General features: G+C 30.2%; 2 protein-coding genes across 3 annotated transcripts; one reads left to right on the forward strand and one right to left on the reverse strand.

Annotated features, from left to right (window-relative positions):
• Positions 1-1,479: 1,479 nt before the first annotated feature.
• LOC148629376 (DNA repair endonuclease XPF-like) lies at positions 1,480-18,146 on the reverse strand. The gene is made up of 22 exons (XM_088549778.1): positions 17,917-18,146; positions 15,281-15,377; positions 14,857-14,939; positions 14,593-14,715; positions 14,158-14,215; positions 13,741-13,893; positions 12,526-12,639; positions 12,036-12,184; positions 11,504-11,557; positions 11,246-11,315; positions 10,641-10,707; positions 9,411-9,562; positions 9,035-9,121; positions 8,616-8,732; positions 7,244-7,426; positions 6,442-6,579; positions 5,560-5,703; positions 5,189-5,275; positions 4,503-4,676; positions 3,633-3,773; positions 3,263-3,358; positions 1,480-2,620 (listed from the first exon to the last, which is right to left on the reverse strand). Exons 1-22 carry the CDS (start codon positions 17,988-17,990, stop codon positions 2,381-2,383), a joined length of 2,601 nt encoding a protein of 866 aa, XP_088405904.1. The 5' UTR covers positions 17,991-18,146; the 3' UTR covers positions 1,480-2,380.
• A 452-nt stretch (positions 18,147-18,598) lies between these two features.
• Positions 18,599-21,661, forward strand: LOC148629377 (transcription elongation factor 1 homolog). 2 transcript variants are annotated; one of them, XM_088550027.1, is made up of 4 exons: positions 18,599-18,713; positions 20,189-20,331; positions 20,654-20,724; positions 20,991-21,661. In XM_088550027.1, the coding sequence occupies exons 2-4, from the start codon at positions 20,216-20,218 to the stop codon at positions 21,053-21,055; spliced, it is 252 nt and encodes an 83-aa protein (XP_088406153.1). In that variant the 5' UTR covers positions 18,599-18,713; positions 20,189-20,215; the 3' UTR covers positions 21,056-21,661. The 2 variants fall into 2 exon arrangements, with proteins under 2 accessions (XP_088406153.1, XP_088406155.1); XM_088550029.1 differs by having other exon boundaries at positions 18,623-18,696; positions 20,991-21,259.
• Positions 21,662-21,991: the final 330 nt, after the last annotated feature.

Consider the following 21,991-nt stretch of genomic DNA (forward strand, 5'->3'; position numbering starts at 1 on the left):
CTCAAATCTTCTGTTTCAATTATTAATGAAAAAAACATTCATGGCCATACTAAGGGAGCTTCCATTTGATTTCTATATGACCCAGAAAAGTTTATTTTTGGACCAACTTGAAAACAGGGCACCAAAATCTAACAATAAAGTATCAAAGAAAAACTACAAAACAAATTATGCTTTAACAAGAACATGTTTCATCCTAAACCCTATGGACCTTGATGTGGACTAATTTTTCAATTGGGTAAAAAAAGCCATGCAGCATAGATGTCAACAAATGTTGACAAATGTTAATCTAGGACTTAAAGCTGCATGAACTTGCAAAATTCGTAAAAAAATTAAAAATATAAATGCATCATTAGATCAGCATATCAAATGTTCCTATAAAATCAAGACTTATTTATAAATTCCATCCCATTCTCCATTTGTGTGTTAAGGAACTTTGTGTTACATTAAAATGGAAATAAATTGAGTATAAAGGCGTACCGGCAAATGAGTTATTCAAGAAAACATGTAATTGTCTGTGGACAATGATAGAACCAATATTCAGTTGTACAAGAATCAAGATTTCATGAAATAGACCCTTTTGTGCTAATTTTCTGACCAGACTCAGACAGTTGGTATTTCTGAATGGTTGATGTAAGTTTTCCATAAAAATTTGGTTGAAAAATATTGAGAGTTTTTATGGGAAGGTGTACCATTCACCTTGCAGAAGTACCAACTAAATCACTGCTTAAAGTAAAATGTTTACCACTGTGTAGCTTGATATGCCTGCAGATTACAAACCCTGTAAGTTGTGAACAAGTATGGGTGCTACAGCATTGAAACTTGATGAACTCTTTCTTTGTATTGTGAAAAAATGCTGATTAGATTCTGACAAGATTGAAAGTGGTCAAAGAACTTTGCAAAATTTGCAGTTAGAGATAAGAACTATGCAACTTACACTAAATTGAAGAAAATGCTCATTTCTGACCCTTTTAAGCCTTACATTCCTATCCTTTAAATCTATCAAAACTTTCCTTTTATAGTATTGAACCATTCAACCTAACAATACAATGCAATTTTAGGGAAATTTGCAGTATAACAAAATTCAACAGTACTAAAAAAAGGCTTTATTCCTTGTATTGAATTTGACTGAACTTCTGGATACAGTTTTGTATTTCAAAATTTCAGGTTTGGAGTACTCCATGTAAAATATAAAATGTCCAATTTATTTTTGGAAAAAGAATTTCATAAGTATTACCCTACTGGTGAAAGTTAACTTGTTGAAACACATGTAAGGCATAGAGCATTTTCTTTTTGAGGGGGGTATAGGACTTTATGTCGAATAAGAAATTTTTTCACACAAAAGGAAAACAATTTTTTATTTTCAGATGCAGCCAGTGTTAAAAAATTTTATTTGAAAATCTACTTTTTTAATGGGGAAAATATTGAATCATAATTTTTTTCTGTGCAAGGCTGAGTAAAAAAAAATGTTTTTTGCTCAAATTTGAAATAACTTTATTTTTCACAAAATAAATCCAGCCCCCACCCCTTAGTATTAAAATGCTTTCTGCCTAAAGCATTTCAAAATTTGCAATATCTATATGATGGGTAATTTTTGTATTTAGCAACCACTGGGTTTATGCCACTGCTGGTAGACCAAAGGTTGCAAAGGGTATTCACCAGCCCATAGCATGGTGAAGAAAAGATTGTTATAATGCTCTGCTAAAAAAAAGTTTTGGTATCTTGTATCTTGTCACTATTTGACCAACCTGACTCTTACAAGGACTTGTACTAAAACATAACTTTAAATGGGACAATAAATACACATTACAGAAAAAAATCTTGTTTGTAGGAAGAATCAATTCTACTTAAGTGTTCACCTAAAATTGAACTAAACACCAAAGAAAGAAAATATTTAAATTTTTTTAAGATGAGTTGTTTTTAAATAAAGATCAATCATCTAATACTCAAGTTACTGTTTGAATATTACAGAAGAAGACCACATGGATGACGAGACCATATAATTAAACAACCCCAATTTTTTTGTGGTGGCATAAAAATTTAACCAGTCCAATACTTTTAAGAGCACACTGAAAAATGTCTAGACAGATTCACTGACACATAAGAGGTTTTTCTACAAGAACAGAAAAGAAACCCTGATTTGAGTGAGAACTACAAATGTTTCAGTTTGTTTGGTTTTTTTTGTGTGTAAAAACATAATTCTAACATAATGCACCAATTTCATCAAGTATGATTCATTTATAAATAAGTCATTGAAGAAATGATTGTGGACGGAAAATTTGTAACTTTCTATGAAATCTAGTATCAGTAAATGATACGACAAAATGCAAGAACATACAAAGACACCATTGAACATACACATAAATACAGTCTGCATTATTTATCATCTTTTCCTTTTGAATGTCTTCCTGTAATCTTTAGATTTTATTGCTTTATCACTAGACTCAGCCCGTTTATGATCTGTATGTATAAAATCATATAGCAATTTAGCACTTGATTTATTGTCCATTAATTCTGCTAACTGGTCTTCGGTCATGCTACACAGGTCTGCGAGATTCTCAACTTTGTTCATAATCTTTCTGTAATTCTTTATATTGACACCAGGCATCCTCAGTAAGAAGTCCTGTGAACAAAAACATAAAATAAATTTGTATACATGTATATGTTGATTTTTGAAAAAGAATAAATAAATATGACTGAAAATGTATATACTAAAGCATTCATCTACTTATCAAACTGTAAGTATTCTAATTGAAATTGTAATACTAACCAATATGGACCATCTTATTAAATAATTTCACAGTTCATAGATTTATCAACCAGTATTTGGTATATATGCATGGTACTATACGTTGATAACAAAATTGACACAGATAATCCTGAACAAAACATGGTCCTGGGACCAATCCCTAAAAAAACAAGTACTCACAATAAATATGTCAGAATGCGAAGCATTATCTAATTAGTTTTACAATATGTTATTATAGTTAATCAGTTACAAGAAATGACTTAACAATGTTTTCATATTTCTCTGTCTGAACTTATAATTCATTTCAAACACACAACTATTTCCTTTTTGGAAAATCAACTTATGAGCTATTAATTGCTTAAAAATTTGATAATTCATATCAGGTTGTACCCACATATTTTATACCAAGTTTTTACTAAATCTTCCTCAAATCATTTCATAGATACCAATATAGAAGACTGGCATATAAATTGAAGATCTACAATATTACTCTGTTTGAGAAGCATTAAAAAATACCTGTGGATTATGACTGTACTTGTCAGTCCATTCATTATCAACTTCAGCTGAGTTAATTTTCATGGCTGATTCAGCATCAGGTTGTTGTCTCCCTTGCTGGAACAATGAAGAAATGTATTTTTTTTTATTTTTAACATATACATGTACTTTAGAACCAAATTAAAATATACTTATTTTAAATACCTAAGATGCTAGAAACCTACACTTTATTTTTTTACTTCTCTTTTACACTTCAAGTTTCCCTAGTACTAAATAATGAATTTCATCATATTTTAATTGTGACAGAATTAGAAGTACAAAAAAACATTATTTTACATGCCAAATAAGTATCATATATTTTGAAATACACAAAGTCAAGTAAATTATATACCTTCAACTCTTCAAATAATTCAGCAGTGGCATATGGACTCTGGCACCAAAGTATCCTTAATTTTGGAAAATGAATTGTCAATAATGTCAGTCTGGAGGAAATATCTTGTATTGATACATCATTAGATATGGGATACTTCCCCTGGAAAAAAGGATATAAGATAATTTTAGAATAGAATGTTCTGCAGGGTGCAATTTGATATGGCTACAAAAGATGCACCTTGAACAATTGACAAAAATTGTATACACAGCATACACTTCTGACACAGAATAAGTGCAGAAATGATAAATTTGAAGTCAGAGTTTAACATACAGGTTTCAGCTCATTGGAAAACAAGCTGTTTTTTTTTCTTTCATCAAACAAAAATTTAATTTTGGACCCCGATTTGAATCTAAATGTGAACAAATTCATAAACGATTCCAAAATTGAAAAATGTAAATACATGGCTAGATTCAGAATATTCAAGAACTCAAGAATCCAAGACATAAAATGAAAACTCCATTGAAAATGGTCAAGAAATAAGCACTTTACATCAGGTTTTTCAAAACATTTATTTTTTGGCCCCAAAATCAATACCAACTCTTTGAAAACTGAACCCTGATTTTTAATTTCATAGAAATTCTTAAACATACTCTAGTCATTGCACAAAAACACGGTGTCTATGCGTGGAATGATGACTAACAACAGTACCATAGCATTATATGACCAACCCAAATTTTTGCTTGGATTTAAAATGAATCAGCAGGCAAGGTATTCTCTATGAAATCTCTGTATCCATAGAACATTACAGTAATATTTAAGACATACATACAAATCAACATTCATAAATCACTGAAGTTTTTGTACAAGAAATCAAAGAAAACTAAATACCTGTAATGCAAATGACTTGTTAACATCGAACTCAATGAGTAGGACAGGTCGTTTATAGTACCTACACATCGATACACATTGATTATACAGTCTACCATTGTTCAATGATCCAATCAGATCACTGACACTCTTTCTCTCTACACAGATATCTGGAGTCAAAATGTAGTCACCAACCTGTCAAATATAAAGAAGAGTTAGAGTATAATTTTGACCAAACAGAGAGAAAAACTGGACATAAATCAACTAAATATATTCATAGTTTTCCTAGATCTTGTCGAGCTGAGAACAGTTTTTGATGTAAAAAGCTCACGCTATATGCTGCAGACAGACCTTTCCAAAATTTCAAGGACCTTGAAATGTAGGGAAAGAATGAATAATTTTATAAAATATTATCCAATTGTCAAAAGATGTCTAATTTGAATACTGTTCCAAAACATTTAAAGGCCTCTCTGCAGTGTTAGTAAAGGAGGAAACAAACTTCTCCACAATGTAACATTTCCTACATTTAGTGGTTTGAACCATATTTAATATAGACAATGTATAAACCTTGCTTTAAGATTGGCAAATATCAACATCAATGTTATTTTGCAATATTACCTAAAAAAATGCAGTTCATATTGACATATCTATTTTAATCAGAATAATGATTCAATAATGGAGCAGAGTACTAATGAATTTGCACCAACCTCAATTGTAACTGGTTCAATATCTATACCTCTTCTATGTATCAGGGAGGGTAACTCACTTCTGAACTCTCTCATATCAACAATCACCTGTAAAATAAGTGCACTTAGTTCATGCCATGAAATAGATCAAAGTGAAGTACATGTGCCTACTGATTTTAGCCATCATAAAATAAACTTTAAGTTTTGTTATAGTTTTAAATGTAGGAAACACACACAGTTCTCTTTATAAATATAAACTGATTAAATCTAATCATGAACTTCTCAACTATGTGTATTCATTGCTAAGTATATGACAATATCCACTGCAACCAGCATGCATATTCGCTTAACATATATTTAACTGTGACAACATTACATACAAGAATACATACCTTTTGTTGACTCTTTGTTTGAAGTCCTCCTTTTCTGGTGTTGATAGTATTATTAGCTACAGTAGCATTTGCTGGAGTTATGTCCCTTGATAGATTGGGATCATCATCCATTTTACCCTCTCTTTCCTCAGGTATCACCATAGTCTTAAGATGTAATTAAATGCAATTAGCATCAAAATGATATTCATGACTGGTGAAAAACTGTCATTCAAACCTCGATGACAACTAATTTAAAATTGGGCCCAAAATCATAATTCTTAATATTGACTCAGATTCAGCACATCAAAGAACATTAAGAATTAACGTTTAATTTTTGACACATAAGATCCTGACATAAGTTTCACAATTAGTTGTATGTGTAAAATTGATTGTAAGTTATGCTGTCACATTGCTATTTTCTATTGTGCCTTTTTCATTATTTATGATATATTTTCCACTAACCGGTATGACTTTTTGTGAAATTGATGCCAGATGTCAATAAAGTTGATAACGGGTCCAAATTGAAATCAGATGTACACTTGAGACTTTTCATATCACCATTAAAATATGCATTGAAGTAAGCAATAAACACAAAATATATTGGGATCACTTAAAATTAGGAAAACTCAAATTATCTATCTTGGTGACAATCTTTATGTTCAGTCTATAATAAAACTTGCAAGTTGTTGTTAAGAATCACGCAAATGTACCATCATGCATTAACTAAATAAGTTAAGTTGCTTTTGTGTGCCACCAAATTTTCAAGTTGAATAGCTGTATTAATCAATACAAAATGCAAGTAATTTTCACTTGAAACTTGCTGTGAAAAATATGTAGTATTTTATGTATCTATTGCTCTGAGGTAAAGAAGTTAATTAAGTTTCTTTTTTTATTTTTACTCACAGACTTTTCTGAGATTAGATATTCAAATGCCTCTTTCTCTTTCCTGAGAGTTGTAAGATATCTTTGTTCTTCAACAGAACCAGTATACATAAGAAAGTAAACCCTCAAAGGTCTACCTGGAGTACTAGCTTTGTATACCTGAAAAATTCAACAATTACAGATAAGTGCCAGAAAGTATATGTAGTATACCAGCAATGAGTAACTTCTCTTCAATTCGATCAAGTTTGGATTGAAAAAAGCAAATAAAAAATTACCATACCTGGCACACTTCACAGGACTGATCTCAATCTCTCTGGCAAATTGGTACATTTCACAGGACTAATCACAAGCTCTCTGACAAAGACAAACCTACAGTGCTCTGACAAACTGGTACATTTCACAGGACTAACATCCAGTTCACTGTCAATCTGGCACACATCACAAGACTAACCTCCAGTTCACTGACAAACTGCTGCATTTCACAGGACTAATCTCCAGCTCTCTGACATAAATAAAACCTCCAGTTCTCTGACAAACTGGTACACTTCACATAAATAAAACCTCCAGTTCTCTGACAAACTGGTACACTTCACATGAATAATCTCCAGCTCTCTGACAGACTGGTACACTTCACAGGACTAACCTCCAGCTCTCTGTCAAACCAGCACACTTCACAGGACTAACCTCCAGCTCTCTGACAAACTAGCACACTTCACAGGACTAAGTACCAGCTATCTGACAATCTGGCAAACTTCACATGACTACACTATTCAGGACAAACCTCTAGTCCCTCTGACAAACTGGTACACTTCATATGACTTACCTCTAGCTCTCTGACAAACTGCATATCAGCATCATAAAGAATGACATATTTTGGTTGGACTTCATGTAGAGTTTTAGACAGTCCATTACTGTTTGAGGCTCCATGGAGAGGGTGTATAATGGTCAATGGTTGATCGATAAAACCATAATAGGCATCCTTTGATGAACAAGGCTTGTTGTCATCCTGTAAAATAATATATTACTTTTACCTTCATGTATCATTTCATTTCACTATATAAAAAGTCAAAAAACTGTAATTCCAACAAAGGATGACCAAACACAGACACTAAAGAATTTTACTTATAAAATCTATGTTTAATGGTCTGTCATTCATCTTGCTGCTATTTTGGGAGAAAGTTGAAACAATAAATGTATAAACAAAAACATACTACAGAATGAATGACACCTTTTCTTAAGAATAAAGAGACTTCTTTTTTTTGCAATACTTGCTGGTATACAGAAAATTTCTGAAACTAGCTCTAGTAGATATCACTTAACACGTCTGCACCAAGGTTGATACATGTATTGATTGATTTTAGCATAACATTGTGGGAGGTATTTCATACATTTCAGGTTTCAGGATGAGAACACTCAAACAGCTAAACAGATCCTGCTTTGTACTGGACTAACACACTGACTTGTGCTTTGAATGTGTCAGTTCACTGAAGCAACAGTCTATAGGAAAAAGCGTCTCTTCAATGGGTGCCAACCAGCCATCATATAAATACCTATATCCTGCTTGATTGGCAGGAAAGCAGTGACTACCAGTTTTTAAGTCTCTAGTATGGCAGGGATCAAACAAGAGACCTCCCTGATTTAAGGCAAGCATGCTACTTGAACAGTGCAGTGGTCGACTAAGATATTTTACTGAAATTGACCTTAATCATCCTGATACTTTAAGTATTAGGTACTTTGCTAATATATGTACTAGCTATATCCTTATGTGGACATAAAAGAGAACTTCCTGAAACTACCAATAAAAGATAATGGCACACAAAACATAAGAATCAAATTTTGCAATATTTTCATTTTACTGACAAGGAAAGAAAATATACAGACATCATTCAGGTGCACTCAGTTTTATTTGTTTCTCCTTTTGAGAAAGAAAAAAAAATTTTTTTAGGCATTTGAAAAACAACAAACATGTTACAATCTAAACTTTACTATTTTGATAGGAGAAATAAATAAAACCAAGACTTTTTTTTAAAGAGAACAGTTTCTCCCATAAAGACAATTTCAAAGACATGAAACAGTAGGAAGCTGCTTGTAAAAATGTAGCCATCGCCAGGTGATTAAAAAGTCATGTGCATACTTAATCATTTGTTAAATATGGGAGAAAAAAATTACATCTTGAAAAGTATCTGCAATCTTACATCAGGATTGCCTTCTGGTTTATTATTTCCCAACATCTGTGTTAAGGTTATCTCTGGTACATCAGAACTTTTACCAGATGCTTTCTGCTTTGACTTTTTCTCTTCCCTTTGATTTTTCTGCAACAAAATTAAATAGAAGTGTTTTCAGTATAAGATAGCGATTTACAAAATCTACTATGTATTTTGCATGGATTTAATTTACTATAGCTCTGCTACATGTATATATAGGGCTGGTATTAACTTCCTACTTAATATCATTTTACCAGTTTTATCATATCAGATTCTATGTTTTCATTCGTTATCAAACATTCACAGCAATTAAAAACATATACTATTTTTAGTTGTGTAAATATATTACAATAGGCATGTTTTTAGAGTACATCAAACTGAAAATTTCATGAAGTATTACAGTAGAATACCTGTGGATCTTGGAGATACTGTCCCTTCAGAGCTAATGATTTGTTATACAATCTAACCAATAGACTTTTATGTCCCTCACAAAGAACCTGTCATAAATAGAATCTATAAGCAAAAATAATAAATAATGTTTTGCATCTGCAATACAGTCTCTGTTGTTTTACAGTATAGTTTTAATGTTAATGATATTTTATTAGCAAGAATCATGTTTGTATATGATAATCAACAACAAAAATTCAAAGAAACATGTAATGAATAAAAAATGAAAAGAACAGGTGTCAATGAAATACAAAATGCAGAATAAATGAAACATAAATTCAAACTGTTTTAAAATTGATTCAAATTTGGTTACTAAATACAAATATCCTATTGGATTACCTCCCTTATCTGGTTGCAAGTTCTGTCATCCTCAGCAGCTATCAGTGTGTGACATTGGTCAAGTTCAGAATGTTTCTCATGGTCTCTGATTTCCTTCATCACATCCATCAATGCCACCCATTTAGGACAAGGCTCCAACACTGGTTCAGGTTCTATAATATATTTCAATAATTTTATTAAGCTGCTGATCGGTCAGTGCTCTTTGGACAAACAAGTATATTTTGTAAAACCTGGTTCAGTACTGTGACTTCATCAATGTTGCCTAGTCCACCATTCAAATTATCAAGAACTATTAAAGTTTTGATTTTAAAAGAATCAATTCATTATTTGGGCCGGAATTCGTTTAATGATAGAATAGAAGTAGTACAAAATATGTATTTCTAAATTTTAAACACATTATATGAAATAATCTGGTTTGTGGTAGGTGACACTTTTAATTAAGTACATAGCAGTTAGGGGAAGTGTAAACTTCCCCTAACTACGTTATTTTATTTAACCTGTTAAATTAGAAATTAGAAGTGGTACAAAAGTAGATTGACCACAGAAATCGTGAAAAAAGATGACACGAAAATTTCCCAGTTTACAGTAGTATTGTAAATCTCTATGGTGTAATCTAAGGACACTGGTCATAGAAACATATATGTGAATTGTTTCTGGTGAATGAAGTTATTTCAAGAATTAAATAAACAGTATCTATAAGTACTCTTAAGCAAACAGTAATGATATCAAACAAGAAAGTTACTAACAGAAATGTCTAGACATAGCCAAGCAATTTGAAATAGTATATCAGATTAACTAAAATATGAAGAAATATTAACTGTGAGTAATATAGAAGCAAACAACAATACCTCATTGCATCATATAAGTGCATATTTTGTAGAGGTTTAGGATAAAAATAACACAGGATATTACTAGTCCCAAAGACCTAGCTGAATTAGTATCAAGTATTTATGTGACAGAAAATATTGATTTACATAAATATTGAATAGTAGTAGTGACCTACAGCTGAGAAGTCCTATCAATTGATATACATGTAAAAAGAGGAAGCAATCTGTGGAGATATGTACTTTTAAATCAGTTGTGGATCGAAGCAAATATTATACTTCCCTTTATTCAAAAATCAATACACCATATTGACAATATCCAATATCCCCAAAGTTACTGTTATTTTATAACCAAATATAAAATCATATAGTAACACTGAAAATACTGCTGAAGTATAAATCTAACCTTTTTTATCAGTTTCATCTTCAAATTTCTTCCTGTTTGTTTGTCCATATATTCTTTCTCTTGAATGCTATGAATATTAAAGAAAAGTCATCTTATGAGTCCCATTTTCAAAGTTGAAGATAATGTTGCTAGCCCTATTTCTGAAATAATATTTGATCAGACAATAAAAAAGTGTACTGCATGCATGACATTTGTCACAAAAGTCTTTTAAAAATGAAACACAATGCAGTTTATGATATGAACATCTTAGTTAAAAAATAATGGTACATTAAATCATTTTTATGATATTAATACTGCAGCTTGGGAAAATATGCCACCCAAACATCGGAGCTATTTATACTCAATTTAAATTTAACTTATTGATAATGCATCATCATGTTGTTACATCCATAATGCCTTGACTAACGGAAATATGCAAGACTTCTTGCATGATTTGTGACTGCATTAAAAGTTCAAACAATCACATCCCAACTGCATATGTCACTTCTGAAATAATTCACTCCTGACAGAAAGATTTTTGAGTCATTCATGTTTTGACGGAGGGTATAATATGTAGGATGTCGCTGATACTCCGTCCCTATAATGTATTTGATGGAAACACTTACTACGAATAGTGAATCAGCTGCATCCAGGAATAACCAACCAGTGTTCTGACCAAATGTTTTCTCATTGGTCCTGAAACAATAGCAACATATATCTTCATTGCAAGTAGGTACTCCTGGCTTGGAAGTGCCTAATGTTTATACATTTGAAGTTACAAAGTATAAAAAGATATAAAAATTAATTGCTATCAAATGAAAAATGCTTAATGGATGTAATAAACCAATATAATTTACTTTTAAAGCTGATGGTTCTTTACTCACCTGACAGAATTCACCATACTGTGGAATGTCACACAATCATACTGTGTCAAATGCCTGAAAAACTCAGATTTCTTACTACTGGTAGAGTGACTTCAATCAGTTTTAACATAAAACAATGTAATTGTTTTTTTTTCTTTTCCGTAAAAAAATTCTATTTGCAGGTCACCATGATGTATTTTTTACTTTTAAAGTATTAAAAATTATATTATTAAACAACTAAGACTCATACAATGCAACCTGACCTAACTGAAGCCATTTTGAACTAGAGAATTTTTCCTGTTAAGACAAGTTTTCTGTTTAGCTAGTTTCAAAATAGATTTAAATTTATACAAAGGAATTTCAAACAGTGTTTGTTTAAGACAGGTTTTGGGATTACTGGTATTCTGAATAGGAGCAGACTGTTTCCACTGTAATTCCCAACAACACAGCATATCAGCCCTATTGTGAAACTGATCTTCTAAGAACTTTTTTACTGCTGAAGTTGAAGCACTGCTACAATATCTACTATTTTATTCTCTGTAATCAGAATTACCTGAGGATAAGTCTAAGGGTCTTTATATCAGTAACAAGTTGTCTTGTTTTAGAACCTAACTGATGCCAGACAGGATCTAACTGGAATCTTATGATTTTATCAAAAGATTTTCCGATGGCATTCTCTACAGTCACTTCATCTGCATCTATCTGAAAAATAAAATAAAAAAATATTTAAGTAATCTTTAAATTGCAAAAAGTCTTATAGACACCAAAGTTTGTTTCATTACTGTAAGAATTGATTATTTTATGTTTTAAATGAGTCTTATCCCCATTTTTAAACACTAAGGAATTCTAGTTTCTTTTATTGGTGCAATAATTTAAAGCTGAATTCATGATTTAAACTGTGTATCTTAAACTTAAATGATTATCATACATATATGGAACTAGAACTACATGTAGGATTCACCAATTATGTTACATATATTTGGTATTATTCAAGTACATATACATGTAATACTACATCTCTTAATAATATTTAACTAACTTACTGCAGTTGTACATCTCTTCAACTCTTTGATGCAGGCATTTATAAGGTCTAATAAAGCAGTTTGACAGGCGAGCATAGCTGAGGTCAACTTTGCTTGTATTTCTACTACATCAATCTATTAGATAAAACGGCATAAATAACTGATGCAGAACACTTCACAAATAACAAATGCACAATAAACAACAAGCAATATTAGGTTATCAGTGTATTTTAGCAAATGGGCATTGATACACTTTATCAAATCAACAAGGCTTCTTTTTCTTATCCCTTTCCTTCATGAGATTTGGTTGATGTGTCATTTATTATACATGTGATTCCAGCCAAAAATTTAAATAATTTTTCCCCATCAGTTTTAAAGATATGATAACATTGAATAAAAATAAGAGACCAGTGGTCTTTTTCACAAAAAATTGTAAGAGTAAAATTAGTCGTAAGTTATGATTTCATAGTAAATAAAAGTATTTTGACGTCATAACTTATGACTAATTTTACACTTACGATTTTTGTGAAAAAGACCACCGTTTCCATGTCCCTATTTGACAGTATTAGCTTCAATATTACATAACCTGGAATAAATTTTACCCAAATGATCAGTTGGGAAATGTAGGCTCAAGAGCACTTACAAAATTTACTGCTGAAGAAATGTGAATTTCAACTGTAGATAAATCTCATGATACTAGCTTGTCTTCATTGATATTAAAACTTGTCTGATAGATTTCTGAAAGTAACTTTTGGTACGAAATTTATCCAAATTTGTCAAGAAATGTTAAAGTGAGAACAACTACAAGGTGGACACAAGCAACATTTCAAAGACTTCATTGTGGCAGGGCACAAAAACTTGTTTTTGAATGATTTTAATAGTTGTTCATCTATTACAAAGGTAACAGGAGTATTATTAAAAGCATAATTTGCCAGAATCAATGGGTACATTATAATTATTTTGGGATACAACAATGACTTTAAATATACATTAAAAAATGTACTACAAAATGTATTTCTTGGCTCAAGAAACCATTTAAATGTATTAAGTGCCAAATCATTTCAAAAGGTTCAAAACTGAGTAAGTTTGTTACATATATGATGGAAATGATGTTCTTCACGAAGCAGATGCTTTTAGCTGAAACTGCTTTCTGTGTGAAATGAAATCAATGACATACTGATACATTGCTTTAGATAAAAAACATTGTTTTGTAAAGAAGAGAAAGGCCTTATATACCTGGTTCTTCTCCAAGGTAGCCACAACACTTGCATGAAATCTTGGCCAAAGATACAAATTCTTTATAAAAAGATTCTTCATGGTTCTCTCTACATGGGCAAAACCTGAAGTAAAGGCATGAGGGCTGTCTGAGAACGCCTTGATGAAACCAGTCTATAAACAGAGGATAAAGTAATAATTATAGTTAGCCAACAACTTTATATTATTATTGGTAAAATTATATATAAGATAATTTCCATATGATTACAATTTACAAGGTTTATAATTACTTAATGTATTCACTGGCACTGTTCAATTTGTATTTGAAGAAGATTGAACCTTTACAAAATCATACAATTCTGTTCTAAAGCTAGTGATTTATTTTTTTTTTCTTGAATACTTTTTTTCTGAAAGTTTCAAGAATCACTGATATGTTACCTTGTTTTTCTGTCTGTATAATCTCAAAATAAAAGCTTCTTGGCATGACTCTACTACTCTATAATAAAAATTATATCCATCTTAAATAGATACAACAACAGGGTGTTATGATAGTGAAAAATCATCAATTCTCAATCTGATATGCATGTTGAATTGTCTGTGCTTAAAAATATGAAATATCAAGCATCAAATACTGTTTTCCCTTCAATGTTAAAATATCAAAATGTATAATGTGTCATATATCATCTCAACATATTCACCAATTTTTAATTCAACTTCAAACTTTCCTCAATTTAACTTGATATTTTTACATAAGTCCTTTTTGCAATGCGAAATTTTTACAGTAAAGAAACAAAGAGCAACTTACTAGAGACTAATATCACCAATATTTATATTATTTACAAATATGAACACTCATAAAAATATATTACATACTTATGAGCTTTGTATACAAGTATCCCAGAGATATGTTCAGATGGTATCCTATCTGTCAGAAAGTCAACAACCAGAATTCTTGATGTGATAAATAAAACTCCCCCTTCAAGATAAACTTTTTGTCTGAAATAAAGCATAAACAAATGGGGGTATACAGTTGAAACGTGCATGAAAGTTTTTTAGTAAAATTTATGAATTAATTAAAAAGAAATAAAAATGGTGCAATACCATAAAAATAATTACATATTCATGTAGTTTACAAACCTTTCAGATGTACTGACTTCATTATTAATAATCTTTGGTAGGGGCTTGACACCATCCCTTTCCAGATTTTCGATCAAATGCTCCTACAAATAAAAAAAAAAATAACTCATTTATTTTGTTATTTTTTCAAACTGAACTAAAAGTGTCATGGTATCAAACTCATTTTCCTTTCAACATAAATTGGTATTAATAATTGTGACATAAATAGCACCTTACAAATAAATGTACAACTTGTTTACGTAAACAAGTAGATACTAGCATGTGCATATACATGTTTCAAAACTTCGACCTCTTTTTATTTCATGTATAAATTATACTTTTTTTACAATCACATGGAAAAATAAAGTCTCATTAATCCAATATCTCACATGAAAATATCTGAAAACAACTTGTACCTTTAGGACCCATTTAGAGATAATCTTACTTCTTCAGATGATGTAGTGTTCAGTACTAAAACTAAATTTGCTGGGTCACAATAAACTTTTAGAAAGTTCTGTAAAATCCTGTCAATTCCTAACCCCCTGCAAAATAAACAAGATCATCATAATCAGCAAATGTTTAAACTTGGAAAGTGTTGCCACATTTAATTACCGGTATTAATTAAAATGACCTTAAAGAAGGAAAAAAATTGTTATTTTCCAAAGTCATATCCAATTACAGATTTACAATGTAATAAACAAGTTAACACACAAATACAATTAGTTTATACCTTAAAGAATAAAGTAGAATGTATTCTATATTTACAGTAGTCAGAAATAAAATGCTTTGCAGAGCACAGTTAGATGCACCTGCATATGTCAAACTCTGGACAGATGGGACAAATATGGACAGAAAATTCCAGCTTGATACAGCTTTCAATTTTGATTGTGATTGAATGTATAACACATGATAATATTTAGACTAAAACAGTGTTAGACAAGCAGACAAAGTGCTTTTTATAAATCCCAGAATTGTTTCAGTAGGGATTGATGAATAAAAAATCGAAGCCTAGATCAAAAGAAATAAACAACCATAATGTCATGACATTTGATGGAAGCATTTTTTTAGTTTAAGCCCTAAAGTGGGAAATTGCCCCATATTTGTATGAATTAAGTCCCATAATGCAAAAATGTAAAACCCAAAATATAAAACAAAAATCAAAAGGAAGCTTACACTAATAGAAATAAACTATTCAACTAAGTTTCATGAAAACATTTTCGGGTTGTTGTGCAAATATGGGAAATCCCTCCCCCTTTTAATGATAAAAGTCCAGTAACTCGAAAATGAAATAGTAAGAATTAATAAAAATTAAATCTTTGCAGATTGCAGCATTATGCGACTGCAGTGGTCAAACCCCGAACAGCTGGGGCAAGCATGGACATAATATTAGCTTTTGACACACATAAGCATAGGGACTTATAATTCATTATGGACACAAGAACTGGTTTGGTCAAAATATAGCACAAAGTTTTAAATTCAATTAAAAAGTTTCAAAATCAGACTAAAAATTCAAAATGTAAAAATTTTCGGGTATGACCCCTTTAAACTAGAAAACCATACAAGATATCTGAAATCTAATTGAAATATGAAGTCAGGGATTTTCACAAGGAATCACAAAAAACAAACAAACAAAAATATTGAAATCGGACCAAAAATAAATGAGTTATTGTCTGGACATTTTTGGCCCCTACTTTCCAAAGTTGAAGCCTTTACCCCCAAAAGCAATTATCCAAGTCTGACCATTGAGGTATAGAATATTGTGAAACTGCTTGTATATCATAGACATTCCTAAGCTTTTACTGGAGTTACATAGTTGAAATCTATGAAATACTTGGTTTATGGCCCTTATAGGTTCCTAATTCTGAAGCACTTGGGGCTATGACCCCCAAAATCAATACTAACTTTCCCTCTGTGGTTTTGTAACTTTGTTATAAAATTTTATAAGGATCAACCAACAAATTCTTGTCATAATGGCACTTGTTTAAAATGGCACCTGTATATAGTTAAAATGGCACCCATCATAAATGTATGTTTAATCATTTAAAAATATAAATATAAATCCTCTGATATATTTAGTATTCTTCCAAATATTTTTTTGAGGTTATTCATTTTGGATAGATATAAAATAATGGTCTTTTGGCAAGACATATCATGCATTAATTGAGATAAAAAATGTTTGGTAATTTCACCTGAATAAATTTAATTTTTTATTTTGTTCGCATATTTTATTTTTTTCTTTGAATTCTTTATAAAAATGGGAAAAATGTAACGCAATAAAAATACATTGTGAAATTAAATGAAATACCAAAAAAAAAAGGTGTGAAATTTATCACAAATAAAACTTAAATTAAAATACAGAAGTAAATATCACATTTATTACTTTGTAAATAATCTTATAAAACTTATAAATTTTACAAAAGTAATGTGGATATCAGGACATATAATGGTAATTGAAGTAGTGAAATAATCTATTTAAATAATTATAATAATACCTGTATCACCTATTAAATAAACAGAGCCATAAATTATAGGTAATTAGCAACGTCTTTAACCATAATCTAATTCCAAAACCTTGAATAACATTTCCTTTTCTTAATGAAATTAGCTCATTAAAATAAATAATAAATAAATTATAAAAAAAATATTTTATTGGTAATATTTATGACTAAATATACGTGTGTGTGTGAATCCACATTAGTATGTTTAATGAAAATTAAACCTTTGATCAATCTAATCACTCTCTCAAGTTCAGCCTTTGATCAGTCTAATCACTTTCACAAATTAAATTTTGATTAGAATGATTAGACATAACCATCATATAATCATATTACAGTAGGCAAATGAATTAATTAAAAAATAGTTTACAAAAAAAAAATACATTAATAAACCAAGTGCCATTTTAACTATTACCCAAACCAACTAATGAACTATTCAACTAATGATCAAGTTATTGCACGAAAACCAAGTTTCTACAGACGGCACCAACGACAGCACCATACCAGATTACCAATATACAACCACAAAATTTGCGGTCATGTAAAAAAAGTGACACTGAGATAGAGTGAAAAATATATTTAATACTTTGCTGTTATCAGTAATCCGTCCTCGTGAAATGAGTCCAAGAATATTTGGTTTTCATATTCCAGCACCTTCATTTTCTGTAAATCACATTAACATAACAAAAATTAGATAAAGGAAGTAAAATTATTCTTATTAAATTAAAGTCAGTTTCATCATATGAAAAACTATTTCATAACGGTGTATTATAATATAAATGTTCATGGAGGCAGCCATCTTGAAAAGTACATCATAAATGATAACATGTTTTGAAGCGAAATATACTATTTTGAGAGGAAAAATAGAAATAATTCATCAAGTAGCATTGCAAATTTTATAAAATATCAAAATTAAATACAAGTTATCTGCTAAATGTATAATTTGTACTATTCTAAATAAATTGTTTTATCATTTAGTTAAAATTGAATCACGATCACTAGTACGTTTTTTAAAGGCGTCGAAAGCCACAAAATCCAAGCTGATTTTCGTTCCCGAATAATCGCGCTTACTGGAGCTGCATTTTTGTTTTTGTACATATTGTTTGGTAGTATGTATACTTAATCAGCTTAAGGATGCAGTTAGTGACATTCCTCTGTTAGCAAACACTAAATTAAAATATCAAAATTAAATACAAGTTATCTGCTAAATGTATAATTTGTACTATTCTAAATAAATTGTTTTATCATTTAGTTAAAATTGAATCACGATCACTAGTACGTTTTTTAAAGGCGTCGAAAGCCACAAAATCCAAGCTGATTTTCGTTCCCGAATAATCGCGCTTACTGGAGCTGCATTTTTGTTTTTGTACATATTGTTTGGTAGTATGTATACTTAATCAGCTTAAGGATGCAGTTAGTGACATTCCTCTGTTAGCGAACACTAAATTACTTAGTCTTTACACCAAACTTTTCTGAATTGTATGAAAGAAATACATGTATCTAGAATATTTTGGATTTGCATTATGAACTGACGAAACTGTCGAAAGGATAAAAAATAGTGACCAACAAAGCTAAGGATCACCACAAACTTTAATGTCTGATTTAAAGCTTCGCTTATGAGGGTTTGGGCTATTCTTATTTGAATGACATGCAACATTGTTTATGTTGCTTAGTTGTGTTGTATTTGTAATATCACTTACACTGGGTTATTCCCATTCTGGTGGTCAAACAACACTAATGTTATTTATATACATATAAATTTTGGCCATTTTACTTTCCACCTCAGTATATTATGTCATAGTCTTGTCTGTTTAATTATTAAACCAATGAATCAAATGTCAACTACATCATGTATCTGCCATTAAATTTGCCATACCCTACTTCTGGTGAGAGATTAAACAATTATGAGGAGTCATATGGGATACAATACAATTCTACTTAATAAATGGAAATATGCTGGTATTCGATTTATTGATGAAAATATATAATTGGACAAAAATGACTAGAATATACTTTCTAAAAAAGAGAAATAATTAAATATGGGAATTTAAAAACTTTGCTTTTTATCTCAATATGATGTTTATCTTATTTCAATTCCTATTCAAATAATTATTTGATTGAAATTGATTTAGGATTGAAATAATTTAAAAATGGTTTTTTATTTAGATACTTAAAATTGATATACATTTTACATATACTATAGGGTGATCTCTATCATTAGATTATCAAAACTTGGTAATTTCTAAATGATAAAATTTCTAAATTTTATAAACCATTTTTTGTGCAACTTTTTTTCATTTGAATCAGTTGTAACTTTGAAAATTAAATCATTTATACATTTGAAAAACTTAAAATAACTCAACATAATAATTCTACTGACAAGAATGCTAGGCACTATAAATGCATTTAAGTAAAATTTTTACTAAGTGAAGAATAAAGAAAAACACTATTTTTAAAACCCAAGCTAGTCAGATCCAGTAATGAGTTAATATAATGGTAATTTTAGTTGAAGTACATGTATGTCTTCATGAAATTAATACATTTTATGTATTCTTTAATGGGAAACACATTAAATTCTGACGAATTTAGATATTTTCATTTAAGTCTTTCAAACACTTGATGTCATGGTATTTTTATAATATTTTAGTATTTCTATAATTCTATCTGCATTTCAAAACGGATGTCTGATGACACTTTTTGAATTGATCAATTAATACATTCTAGTTACAGTTGGTAAAAACTGTACCCGACTTGATCTGCATTTGTAAAAACCCTGCTATACACACATGAGCCTTCCATTGATTTGGTGTACAAAACAAGTTGTTCAAGCATTTACATGTATTTAATTTTTCTTTCAGGAGCATATTTCAGGTTGTTGAACAGTCATGGGTAGAAGAAAGAAGGCAAGAAAACCCCCACCCAAAAGGAAAATAGTGGAACCCCTTGATGCCCAATTTAATTGCCCCTTCTGCAATCACGAGAAATCCTGTGAAGTTAAATTGTAATTTTATTCATTTACTTACATGTACAACAAGCTTTTATATATTACTTATTGGAATTAAATTCTTGTAATTTAGTATGACAATCAGTAAACTTGGGCTGAAAAAAAAGTAACTAGTTGCTGGTTAAGATGTCCATGATATTCTAGATTTTAGCTGATTTGCTATCTACACAATCATGTATCATCTAGAGTAGTTCAGTGAATATGGTTTAATGAAACAAGTTTTAACTGGACTAAATGATAAATTTTGTAAATCATTAATTTTACTTTTAAGTGATGATACATGTATTTCAAGAATATGGAAATGAAATTTTTATTTTAGGGACAGAGAACGGAACACTGGAATGATAGAATGTACTGTCTGTCTTGAAGCTTTCCAAACAACTATTAATTGTATCCTTTCAATGATATACATGTAAAAAATTAAAAGTGCATGTAGCCTGATAGAAATAAATGTATTACATGCAGTTAAAGAGAGAACACAGGGACAGTATAAGACAAAAAAATTAGTAATTGAAACATATTTTTCTGGATCCATAAAATTTAAATCAATTTTAAAAGTATACTTACGTCATACAATTGATTAACAGGTGGTTAGAAGCTGATTGTTAGAATAGGTTACAATTTTGTAGATCTCTAATTTCCTTAGCAAACTCCAGATCTTTCAGAAGCTATTGATGTCTATGGTGACTGGATTGATGCTTGTGAATCAGCAAATCAGTGAAGAATTACCTTATACTAACTTGACATTTGAAAAGACAAGCTCCCTTATGTTGGACCAATTGTATTATTGGATTACTTTTGTGCATTTAGTTGCTTCAGAAAACATGAAAAATTGAAACAACCCTATATTTATATATGTAGTATCTAGACAACAATTTTTATATGGATAGAGAACTGTTTTCTGACGTAAAAAGAGAATGTTTTGTCTATAATTATATGATACTGGTTGTTCGTTTTCTGTTCAGCTAATTTTAAATGGGACACTGCAAATCTGTCATCATTAATATGTTCATGTTTTATGTTTATTTATTTATCATGCTTTCTTCCTGTGGTCAACTTTTTATGAGGCACTTTTATCAGAAAGATATTAGACAGTTTGCAAGAAGTTAAAAGTTGTATTTTAGGGTAGTCTTGATAATTACTAAATTTTTTCACATGTGCATTTTGTAGTGGATTTTAATTCATTTTGGTTATTACTCAATGTTTATACATAAAACTTTATAAAGAATGACCTGATCAAGACTTAAATTGTTTGGTTTTTTTTCTCTTTACACTTTTTTTTATTTTTTAATTTCATGAACTGTTTGAATAAATAATATAAAAACTGGATTTGTTTTCTTCATGTACATGTAGATGTATATGTTCATTTCAGTTTCAATATGAAAATCATGCTCAAAGAACATGTGATTTTCTTAATGTATGACTTACCACATTTTCATAAGTTTTCTTCTTTTAGGTAGGAGATCAGTATATTTTGAACCAGTAGTATTTTAGTATTAGATTTATCTGTAAATTTTTGAAGTTTTTCAAGACTTTCAATTTTTCTACACCACACTTTGTTAGCTGGCTTGAGTGTTGTACATTGGTGCCTCAAATCATAAAAATAGAGGTGTTTGAAGATTTAAAAAATAAAAAAAAAATAGCAACAGCTCACATG

This window comes from Perna viridis, chromosome 1 (assembly GCF_037379345.1).
Source record: "Perna viridis isolate PV_CMFRI_1.1 ecotype Kerala chromosome 1, ASM3737934v1, whole genome shotgun sequence".
Taxonomy (NCBI): domain Eukaryota; kingdom Metazoa; phylum Mollusca; class Bivalvia; order Mytilida; family Mytilidae; genus Perna; species Perna viridis.